Source organism: Emydura macquarii, unplaced genomic scaffold (assembly GCF_026122565.2).
Source record: "Emydura macquarii macquarii isolate MOO-44397 ecotype Brisbane River unplaced genomic scaffold, CSIRO-AGI_Emac_v2 contig_1483, whole genome shotgun sequence".
NCBI lineage: Eukaryota > Metazoa > Chordata > Testudines > Chelidae > Emydura > Emydura macquarii.
The window spans coordinates 14,362,004-14,373,817 of NW_027131620.1; the positions used below are offsets into that span (position 1 = coordinate 14,362,004).

Consider the following 11,814-nt stretch of genomic DNA (forward strand, 5'->3'; position numbering starts at 1 on the left):
GGCCATGGAACAATCTCTATTATGATCCTGAGATTCTGAATGGTGCAAATGAAGTTTAACTTGGGTGAAACATCAGCATCGTATAAACCCATTCATCAGTTTATCAAGCTCCATCTTAAAACTAGTTATATTGTTTGCTCCTACTCCTTCAGAGCATCACTCCTGTGATGCTTAGAAATCTTCTAATTTCCAACCAAAATGTATTCGTGGCAAATTGATGCCCATTTGTTCTTGTGCCAACATTGTCCTATAGCTTAGTCAGTCCCTGTTGTAACACTCTTCCTTTCACACCTCTTGTCCCACTCTTTGGTGTTATCTCAGGACAGTGCTGAATTTATGGCCCAGTTCTTCCCAGTTTCTCACCTATCTTACAGGGAAGTAGTTTGATTATATGGAGAATACTCGGAACCCAGCAGTGGAGCAAAAGAACATGGGACACCCACCCAGAATGTCATGGGCTTACTTCACAAAATGTTCCTGTCCTATGGACGCAATGAAAAGGATTGAAACAGGAAATAGGCTGGCCATATGTACGTTTTTGCTGCAGCTTATTTACTGCACACCAGCCAGTGCATGACAACTCAGTGTGTAGTAAACCCCTCCCCGTGTGTAGACAAGGCTATTTGCTGTTCACCATGATGTAGGGCTGGTCTGTGCACAGAAAGTGCACCAATGTCATGAAATTGGTTTAGAAACGGAGCAGAATAGAGCCTTTTGATTGTAAGATCTTCGAGGCAAAGATCTTTTCCTCCATGTGTTTGTAAAGTGCTTAGCCATATTGGGCTGGTGACATGCAAATAATATTCGTGATAATAACATGGGTTTTTTAACTATGTATTTATTTAGGAAATTTTGACAAGTTTACAAATCCTTGCCATGTAAGTATCAGAAACAATCATTACAACAAAACTCTCAGTGAAGACAATGGAAGTTCTGCTGGAGTAAAAACTGGGTCAGGGCCTCAAGATTCAGCCCATTATCGTGCAGGAATCCCAAATTCTGCTCCCATGTGCTGAAGGTGATCTGCCAAGGAAACTCGAACATGACACCAACATGCCCTGCATGGCCAAAGCAGCCAGAGGAAGGAGTGGGAAGGGAGTGTATTCACTGGGAGTTTTGCTTGAATAAGATTGAATAAAAGTGAAGTGAGGACCCCAAGGACTCTGCCAACCAGTCAGTACTGCAAGAAGCAGGGAAGGGGTACTTCAATTAGCAACTTAGTTTCTTTTGAAGTAAAGTGAAAGCCTAAAGCTTTTGTTTTGCTTAAAGCTCTCCCATTTCTGACCCTGTGTGGGGCAGTGTAATCTAGAATAGCTTGAGGCAGAAGCTCCAAAACCGTCCCTGGTTGTGGCAGTTAGCACATCCTTCTCTTGGTCTGCTGGTAACAACTCAGATACATTAGCTGACCCTGCTTTCAAATCAACCTTAATTCACCCTGGGGGTGCTGAATACCTATAGGAAGAAAATGCACTTCTTGGTTTTCCCAAGAGCTGTGCTTGTTTGAAAGGTCCCTCAGAGTGAGTGGAAATTAAAACTGGGGGGAGTTCAAACACTTACTCTGTCAGTGTAACACAAAGCAAAACAATTCCAACCCAAAGAGAATGTCAATGCAGAACCAACAAACCCTGCTCACGGGGGTTCATGATCTTAAACAATAGCAGCCCCCTGTGTGTCAGGGCCCCTTGTGGTACCTGGAGTTAAGTTGATTGAATCCCAGCTTTTATTAGCACTGACAATATAATCTTTTGCAGATGGTCACACAAGGTGGTCACCAAATGGCTCCTCCTGGTAATCACAGGTCTCCTGCCTTCCTCAGAAACTATAGCCCATCCTACCTGGGTAAAACACACAGGCTCAAGAGAGCAGCTTTACAGTGTGTTTATTTCTGGAAATCATTTAAAATTTAAAAAAAGCCCATACTTCAGCATGAAGCTCTGCCTTAGTCATCAAGTCTGCATTTTACAGACCCAGTTAGTGAGTCAGGAGTGACTCCCTGGCTTATAATGTGCTCTGTGACTGAAGAGGGTTTTCAGAATAGGCTTCACTTTCTGAAGGTGTATTATGACATTAGAGCTAACATGGAGGTGGGGTTTTTTTTGTAAAAGACAAACAAGAAAACTAGAGTAATTAAAAGAATGCCTACCAGTTCTCATCATCAGTAGATCTCAAAGACTTTGCAAAAGAGGTGAGAGCTTGTCTACATCAGCACACTCTGGAAAGTGAATCCAAATGAATTAAAGGTGTGAATTTAAAGTGGATTAGTTAAACTGCATTAAGACACTGTGGGAGCTCTTATTCAGCAATAAGGTGGCCCTAGTGCAGTTTAGTTTAGTTCACTTCCTTAATTAACTTCAGAATTAAATAAGAGTGTCCACACAGAGATTTTAATTCAGTTTAACTAATCCACTTTAAAAATTCATTTAGATTAATTTTCCTAAGTGTCCATGTGTAGACAAGCCCTAAGTATCATTATCTCCATTTTACAGCTGAGGAAATTGATGCAGAGAGAGTTGAAGTGACTTGCCTGCAGTCACTCCACAGGTCAGGGGTAGATATGAGAACAGAACCCATATTGTCTGAGTCTCAAGCTAATGCTCTATCCACTAGGCAACACTGACTCCCCCTTGAAAGAGATTTATTAATGCCACTGGCTCAATCTAGGTTATCACCAGTTTGTGACAACACAAATAATGTATGTAAAAAACTGAAAGGGTGTTATAGTATCTCCAAAGTTTTATCTGGCGCTTAGAAACATGTTTTAAAAATAGTGAGGCAGATCCAGGGGTCTGGCTAAGCTATGATCAGCACAGGATCCAAGGAAATGAGGGGAGGTGGCTGTAAGTCATTTCGCTGATCCTGGGCTAGGCCAATGGCCATTTCAGAGTAGACCCAGACATTATTTAAAATAGCCTCAGAGGCTGCTCTAAATTATACCAATAGTAACTGTCCGTGAAGTGCAAGGGGCTTTGGCCACACCCTGTCTCACCCACTACACCAGGGCATAGTCATAGCAGAAGAAGGGAGGGCCAACGATCTGGTCCCTTGTGTTTCAAAATAGTTTGAGTTTCTTGTTTCTGCTGTTTTCAAGCTGTGTTTGTGTTCGGGCAGGATTTGCCTGCTGGAGCCAAGACCGTCCTCCTCCTGACCCCTTAATTCTAAAAGCCTTCCATCCCCTCCATCCAAAGACTGGAATGTGGCTTAATAGGCCACAATTTAGCACAAGAATTTGCAGAAGATAAAGTTTTTCTCACTGTGTGGAATAAACCTTTTTTGTCTCTTTTACTCACATTAATATAATCCCATTGAAGCCAATGGCGCAGGCAGGATTTAGTCCCAAGGGGTGTAAGTGCAAGGAAGAATCATCAGTCCCAAACAAAATGGAACAGGATTGCTTGGTGCTCAGCAGGCATATTTAACTCTGATTGACAGTACAAGCAATGTGAACCAATGGGGGAATTCTTTGTTCACTTAATGACCCCAAAATGTTTGGTTTGGGGCCCATCATCCCCCCTGTCCTATACCCTGACTATGGCAAGCATGGACCAAAGACAGGATATGGCCTTTAATATTTAGTTAGATACACAAAGTCATGATACTAAAAAAATTATAACTGAATAGTCTTGTACCAAAGAACTGAAAAATAAAACACTCAGCTGTTACCTGGTACCTTCCAATCAAAGATCTCAAAGCACATATGGCATATACTGTTTCTACATACAAAAAGTGTCTCTATAGATATTTGTTCCCCCCATGCCCACTCTTAACCCCTCCTTTCCTAGTCCTCAAGGTGGTCCCTTCTAGAAATTTTTCCCCTTTTAACAAATTAGTTACTGCAAATCTAGGATTTTATAGATGAAAAACTGAAAGTAATTAGTGGAATGCTCTCACTTTTTAACTTCACTTCTTTTTTTTTTTAATTTCATGTTTCCTGGTGGGAAAAGGGCGGGGGGACCACCAAACCTCCAACTTCCTCCTTGCTCAATAGTAAAGATTGTAATGAGCCAGTCTCAGATGGGAAAGTTGGTTTATGCTGGGCGAGCACTTAATTAAAAGAATGGCTGAGCAGCAGATCTGTTCCATTTTACAACCACACATCTTCCTGTTTTATAAAAATGCCTTTTGAAATGCAAAGGAAACTATGTAGTAAGTGTTTGACTGGAAGCTGCTGAACTGATTTTATCCACTTCCATAATTTAAAAAGGTGAAATGGAGACATGTAATGCTGGAATGGAACATCTCTGTTTTGTTTCTGATTTTAAAACCGTATCTTAGAAATCATGAAAACCAAGATGAGTGGGGGAAATAAAACAGCAACTAAAAGTTTAGGCTGTAGGAAAGCCAGGCAATAAAATATAGCCTTACGTCCTTCAGCCAGTTAACTGGCCAGTCTGGCACCCCAAAAACAGCCAAAAACCATAGCCTGCAATGAGTGTTTTGGGGGTGCAAAGATTGGGCCCCTAAAATGGCTCCATCAGTGGAAAAAGCACAAAGGCAAATACAGACTGATTTATATTATCAGAGTCACCCATTAACTCTGCTCTGCCACGTGACAGTATTTCTAGACCGTTTGAGCTCAGCGAAGGAAAAGGGAAAGGAATGATTTACTAGTAATTTACAGTTCTGTAGCACCTTGCAGCCAAGGGTCTCACCAGACTTTGCAAACATTACATAAGCCAAGTTCCACCTCAGGAGTAAGGGGGTATTATACATTTTATGACAGAGGAAGTGTCAGACATGCTTTCTCTCCACTAGCAACATAGGGATCTCGCTGGTGCAGATCTCTCTGGTGCAGCTACAGCCGTGAGAGCAATAAGGGTGGAGCACTAGTGTTGACAGAACTTAGGCATTTCCTGCACCAGGTTGTCTAGACTACTTCAAAATAGGGCTGGTCTACACATGGTGCTATTTAGGTATAGTTGTCATGCTTTAATTCACACTCTAACTTAATCCAAATTAACTTTCAAGTGTAGACAAGACATAAGTCTGGATGCTTAAAACAGCAGTGGCGCCCAGCTCACCTCCACCCCAGCACGATACTTGTCACAAGGCCATCCACTCCTTTTCAGGAATACAAAGGGTATAAATTTAGGCCGATACCAGGAGATACTTTCTAACTGTCTCCGACTAAGATCCTTGAATAGTGTCCCAAGGGAAGTGATTGGGATTCTTCTGGAAAAAGAGCACTAGAAAATAACCTGCAAGAACTACCTTGCATTGTCTGGTAGATGACCCAATACATCTTTTCAGCTGAGTCACATAGTGGACATGGAAGAGTTAATAGTCTGAGCTGCCTCCGTGATTCAGACATATACCGTGCTTCCCAAAATGCACCACTTTTTAATTTTATCTCAACAAAGGTTCTTTGCAGCTGCACCTCAAATTTATCTAAAAACATCTTAAGGGTTACAGCCACCCACTACCCCTTTCCAGGGGCATGCAGCACATATTACTGATGCTATGTTCAGATTGCCCATTGCCATTTACCTTTAGCGATGTAGGCCTAGAATAGCTTTTCAGGAATTTAAAGTGTTGTCATCAGTTTTTGAGCAGACTGTGAGTAGCCCTTGTTCACATTAGTGAGCTATTTGCTAACATAGTCCCACAATGAAACGACTCACATGAGTGAGAGTCCCTTTATAGATTTTTGCAGTTTCAAATGTGCATTCCCTGCTTAAAAAAAAAAATAGCCACAAGACCATATTATAAATTAACCCTTTTATTGAATATCAATAAACTGTATATAATTATATAAAAGTTTTCATCAGTACAAAACTGTGGCATAAAAATATAAATACCAGTGTACCTTTGAAATGTAAACATATTCTGTTATGATTATGTGAAAACAATGTACAAAGAAAATGCATTCACTAGGCACCTGTCAATAACCATAAATAGCTCTTTTGGCACACACCTGTCAATGGTCAGTGCTTTGCACAGGCCACCATTGTATCATCTGACAAGTGCCTGCTATTAGTCACAGTTCTCTTGAAAAGCAGTTGTTAAGAGTCATATTAACAGGTGCTTGAGTGCATAGCTGCTCTGTAAACAGGATTCTTGTTTGAAATGGCTACCAATGCCTTTTATGGACATTGTTAATCTTGTAGGCATTGCAAATTGTCATTGTGCTGGGGGAGAAGCAGCTGCTTCAGAACTAATGTGATACTGTATTATTGCATAGTTACACCTTCTGCAGGCAGCATACACGCAATCAAGGAGAAGAGGTTTATGTTTAACACTTTGCTTTTGTCCTTCATTTAAAACAAAAAAAAACAAAAAAAACCCCAAACACACAACTGTGATATATATTTCAGACCAGATGTATGTCATGGTTCAGGGCGCAATTTTGCAAGGTGCTGAGTGCCTTCAGCAACAAACAGGCACCTGTTAAGTCTATGGCAACACTCACATTGATATCAATAGGCCTGATCCTTCACCCACTGAATTTGGCTGAAGTTAAGGGAAACTCATCATGCCTTCATTTTATAAGCCACAGTCAATCATACTAGAGGGTCTGATCCTGTGTTGACAGAAGTCAATTAGAGTTTCAATATGGACTTCTATGGAAGAAGGATCATGCCTTTAAATTCGCCAGAGGTATAAAAATGAAGAGCATGGTAACAATATCTTTTAAGGCCCAAAGCAGCTGGATATACAGGGCTTCATACACACTGTAATGGCAATATGAAGGAAACTACCTCCTACAGAAACTAGTAACAATACATGTATTTGAATGTAAGAGTCATTGAGGTTTAGAGCCTTTAGCGAGTTCCAGAGCAGCCCGTTTCTTCATGTTTGTGAAGAAGTGACATTCGGGAGAAAGTCCGGGAGCAGGTTTTGCATTGATACTTCTTTACATCTGAATGAGTCTGCAGGTGGGCTCGGAGATTAGAGCGGTCAGCAAAGGCCCTATTGCAGTGTGTACAGGAAAAAGGCTTTTCACCTATAAAACAAAGAGAAGCATTCACAATTAACCAGTGCATCAACACATGGAGAATATCAAAGAGTGAGCCACTCAATGGGCAAAGTTGGTTAAAAGCTCTTTGAAAAGAAGTGCTGTGTGTTATGGAGATTTTAAAAGGCGTTTATGAATATCGCTGTAAAAATACATGTAGATTGGTATGTATGTGATCCTCTTAAGACAAAATATGACACTTAGGAATTTGATAGTAAAAAGAGCATCCCCAAATTGCAACATGAAACTGTCTGAAAGACACGAGAGAAAGGATGGATTCTCAAAGTAATTAAGAACACAAATATTTCATATTAACGTTTGGTGTTGTTGAACCTGACTGTTTGCATAGAGTTGTGAAATGATAAAGCAGTAACTATTATTAATTGAGTCACAGCAGGCAGTGTTTGAAAACAGAGGGCTCGAAAACTGGAGTATAGCTATTTCCTTTTCTGTTCACCCACCTCCCAATGCTGAAAAGCCTAAGCAGGGTGAATTCCTGTCAGAAAGGCTCTTTTTGAGAAACAAATGTGTGTGCTCAATTTAGAAAGCACAATTAAGTCTTTTTAGCTTCCTTCAAACATCCTCTTTAATACTTTAAGAGGGTGTGAAATCAGCGCCAAGTAACAATTAAACTATCCCTGTGGCAAGCACAAAGGATGCTGAGGGAGATGCATTGTAAATGTGATACTTCTTGGATTAAAGCTAAAAGCTTCAACAGGCTGGCAGCTGCAAGTCTGTTGCTCTGCCTGGGGCATTACAGTAACAGGTGCACGATGCTAACAGCATTGCTACATTAAAGCACCTGCCTACACTGTCCATGAGCCTTCAGTGTCCCCTGCTCGCTGCTCAATAGTACCATTAGCCAAACAATGAAAATCAATGAGGTTTGAAATGATGCTTTTGTGTTGGAACTAAGCTTATCCTCCTTGATTCATGACGGATTCATATGCCTGGAGAATTAAAAAGAGGCTGGATAACAAGCCAGTGTTCATATCAAGGTGGTAGATTTCCCCCCAAGTGTCCACAACCCTGACACTAGACAGAAAGAAAGACTGCAGATTATATTATGAACTTTACTCCAGGAGCTAAAAAAGCATGGGGGGAAGGGGAAGAGAGCAGGAGCCGTCTTGCATAGGTAAGCAAGTTAGATGTTTAACAGAAGGGGGATGGGGGGAAAACACACACATACGCACACACACACACCACAGCACTGACACCCAGAAAGTGCATTTCTGATCAAGCATGCAACATTAACTCTCCAGGCACCCTTGAGAACACCTGGGGCCAGATCCTCAAGTGGTGCAAATTGACCTGAATAGAGTTACACTGATTTACACCTGCTAGGAATCTGCCCCAGGATTTAACAGAAAGGTATTTAAAGGCCATTTTACAGAGAGAGGTACCAGGGTTTGGGAAGCCCTTATCTGCTCAGATTAGTCACAGAACTGTTGCTTCAGGTTGCAGGCATGGGGAGGGGGGTGTCAAGGGAGGAGTGGGAGGAGATAAGAGAGGAACCCCAGAGTCAGCTTTACCTGTGTGTGTTCTGATGTGGCCCTGCAGGAGCCAAGGCCTGGAGAAAGCCTTGCCGCAGATTTTACACACGCAGGGCAGGGTATGGCTTCGGATGTGCATCTTGAGAGCCCCCAGGCTCACATACTCCTTCTCACAGTACTTGCAGCTAAAAGATTTCCTGGCCTGGGAATCGCAGTGCAATTGTCTGTGCTTGGAAAGGCCGGCGAAGGTGGAGTAGGCCTTGTTGCATTGACCACACTGGAATTTCTCGGCCTCGGTGGCCGAGGAGGCAGGGCTGGGCGGGTCAGAGGTCTTGCCTTCATCCTCCTCGCTGGACAGGGAGGTCAGGTCCAGCGGCTTCGGCTGTTCGTCGGGGGAAGCGGCGCATTTCTTGTACTCCGTCTCCGAGGTGAAGAAGTTGGAGAGCAGCCCCGTGTCCCACACGAGCGGCGGGTAATAGACCCCCGGGCTCAGGACCTCCGGCGGGGGGATGACCGACAGCGGGTACTTCTCGTACAGGAAGGGCGACACGATCACTGCAATGGAGAAGCAGGGCGGCCCCTGAGCGAGTGCGAGGAGGTGCAGCCACATTCAGACCGCGGAGGGAGAGGGGCTGACCCTGGGGTCGCTGACCTCAATGGGGCGGGGGCGGAATCGGGTCCCCAAGGGGCGGGATTCCCGCGCCGAGAAAGCAGCGCAGAGCGGTCCCCGCCCCCGCCAGCCCCCAGCCGAGCGCCCTCGGCTCCCCGGCCGGGGCTGCAGCAGGGGCCCAGGGTGCCGCTGGACGCACAGCCCGATGTGAACGCTGCAGCGCGACCCTGCGCTGGGATCGTCGGGCCGGGCATGGGGCAGGCGTGCGAGGCAGCTGGGCTGCCCAGGGAGCGCGCCGCATGGACCCCAGTCACAGGCCGGCTTCCCGCGGCGAGAGCAGACCCCTGCGCGCACAGCCCCCCGCCTCCCCCCAGCTCCGCTCACGCCCGCGGGCTTCGCACGTGGAAGGCGGATTCTGGGTCCCCGGGGCTCAACACGCGCAGCTTCCCGTCCCTGCCCGCCCGGGGCGCAGCAGCAGCGTGGCGAACCCGGTGCGCGGACCGTGCCCTTCTCCAGCCCCCCGCCCGCCCGCCCGCCCGCGGCCGGGACACTGACCGGTCTGACTCTCCAGCTCGCTGTAGTTGGGCTTCTTGCTGGCCGAGAAGTGCTTCTTCACCAGAAAGGAGCGCGGCATCTTGCGGCCGGGGCTCTCGGCGCCTCTCACCCTCCCGGACCCCAGCGAGCCGGCCCTTCAAGAGATGCTGCTGCTGCTGCTGCCGCCGCCGCCGCCGCCTAAATCCCCCGCTCCGGCCAGGCCACTCCGTCCCCCGGACCGCAGCGCTGCCGCCCACCACACTTAACTCCCGTCCGCCCGCCAGCCAGCGCGGCTGCTGATATGGGCCCGGGAGGGGGCGAGACTGACACGCCCCCTTGTCACTTGGCAGCCAATGGCCAGCCGCGGGGAGGGTCCCCGCTCTTCCGCGCGGCCCCGTGGGTGCCGCGGAGTCGTCTGCGTTCTCGCCCACCCCGCCGCCGTGTGGTCCCAGCCCTGCGCTCCCGGAGCCCAGCGGGGCGAGGGAGGATTCCGGCCGGGCCAGCCCCTCTCTGCGCGCCGCGCACTGCAGGCTGCGCCCGCGGCGCAAACCCGTCCCGCTGGCCGGCTTCTCTGGCTCCGGGGATGGCAAGAACCCCCCCTTCCCCCAAAACGTGTGGGGCACAGAGAAGAGCCAGGAGGGCCCGCACAGTGCCCCCGCCTTCCCGGTTAGAGGCGCCTTTGCAGAGGTGCCGGGGCAGAGAAACCAGGATTCCGGGGCAGGCAGTAGCTGGGAAACGCAGACGGTGCCCCAGGAGGCAGGTTTCTAGCGCTGTCAGTGTCACACTCAGCAGCGCACACATCCTTGCTCAGGTTTCAAGCAACTCACAGACATGTTCTGCGGCTCTGATCCCTCCGCTTGTGCTAGGGACACACACGCAGTAAACCCTCTAGCTCACACTGCGAGGATAAAGCAGTCAGGCTCGTGCTCCCAGCTCTGCCACGCACTTCGGGGGAGTTTCACTCCAGATCCCCTTTGAACATCACCGCTGGCTCTGCTCCACCAGAAGCAGAACCAAATCCCCAGGCCCAGCCCCTGTAGCTGGGGCCTGTCTCTCAGCACACAGGGCAGTAGTGACCACTGAGGTCCGGCTCTTGGGGCCAATGCAGATTGCTCGGAAAGAAGGGGTTTCTCTGGGGAGGCTTGCACAAGCTGATCTGCTTGTGCTCAAGCGCCAGCTGGGCCTAGGTCCTCAAAGCAGCACAAGCCTTTAATGAGCTGCTAGGGAGGGGGCATTAGCACAGATTTCAAGGCAGTCCCCGTCTCTTTGGTGAACTTTGCTTCCTCTCCCAGGCTGCAAGCCCACACATGTCAACCAGATGCCATCTGCACCCTCCACATTCCGGGGACAGCAGGTGCGGGCCGGGGAAGCCCTTGGCAAGGGGGATTGAAGAGGGCTCAGCCCAGGGCTACAGCCCCAGGAGAAGGATAATTTGGGCTGTTGGTACAGATGTCTGTGAGGTGCCCGGAGGTGCTGCTAGATTGGTATCTGCACATCATTAAGCATGGGTGAAAACGGGACAGGCAAGACAGTGAAAAGGAGCTAGACTAAAAGCGACTAAATGGGAGTTTACCAGGTGATAGAAATTAACGTGAAAAGCCATCAAAGAATCTGCTCACACCCATCTTCTGTTAATTTCATTGCTGCAGGAAAGGTTCTGTGCGCCAGGCCCTTAAGGACAAGCGCAGACCCCTTGAACTGATTCGATTTTAGTTGTTGACCTATTTCAGAACACTTTTTCCTGATATATGTATATTTCAAACAAACGCACCACTAAGTGGAACAGAGGCTCCCCCTGCTCTCTCCAAATTGGGTGAGCGTCGCCCTCTGCAGGCATTTAAGGAAACCTGTATTCAGATCCCATTAAATCAGAATTTATTCGCTTTACTGCCGCGGGGTTGGGGTGGGAAGGCAAGTTTCATGATGAGCTGCTATTTTGAAAAGGTTCAGATTCAAAGGGTTTAAAAAATGCGCGGAGGGGAAGAGAGCAATAACCAGTAATAGGGAAGAGTTATGTTATACAGCTTACACACCAATAAATTATTTTTAATACCCAAACCCATGTACCAAAGGGACAACACTGAATTTAAGAGACCCCTCCTCTGATTTATCAGTTTCCTATAAGCTCAGCCAATTTAAGCAAGGGTTAAACCCATTTAAGTGTGTCTACATTGGCTTTAAGTGCATCTATATTTGGCATTTGCACTGGTTTAACTAGACTAATT

At 46.9% G+C, this 11,814-nt stretch overlaps 1 protein-coding gene across 1 annotated transcript; it reads right to left on the bottom strand.

The window, feature by feature from the left end:
- Positions 1-5,700: 5,700 nt before the first annotated feature.
- Positions 5,701-11,102, bottom strand: SNAI1 (snail family transcriptional repressor 1). Its single transcript, XM_067554257.1, has 3 exons — positions 9,611-11,102; positions 8,485-9,000; positions 5,701-6,940 (listed from the first exon to the last, which is right to left on the bottom strand). The coding sequence occupies exons 1-3, from the start codon at positions 9,687-9,689 to the stop codon at positions 6,759-6,761; spliced, it is 777 nt and encodes a 258-aa protein (XP_067410358.1). The 5' UTR covers positions 9,690-11,102; the 3' UTR covers positions 5,701-6,758.
- Positions 11,103-11,814: the final 712 nt, after the last annotated feature.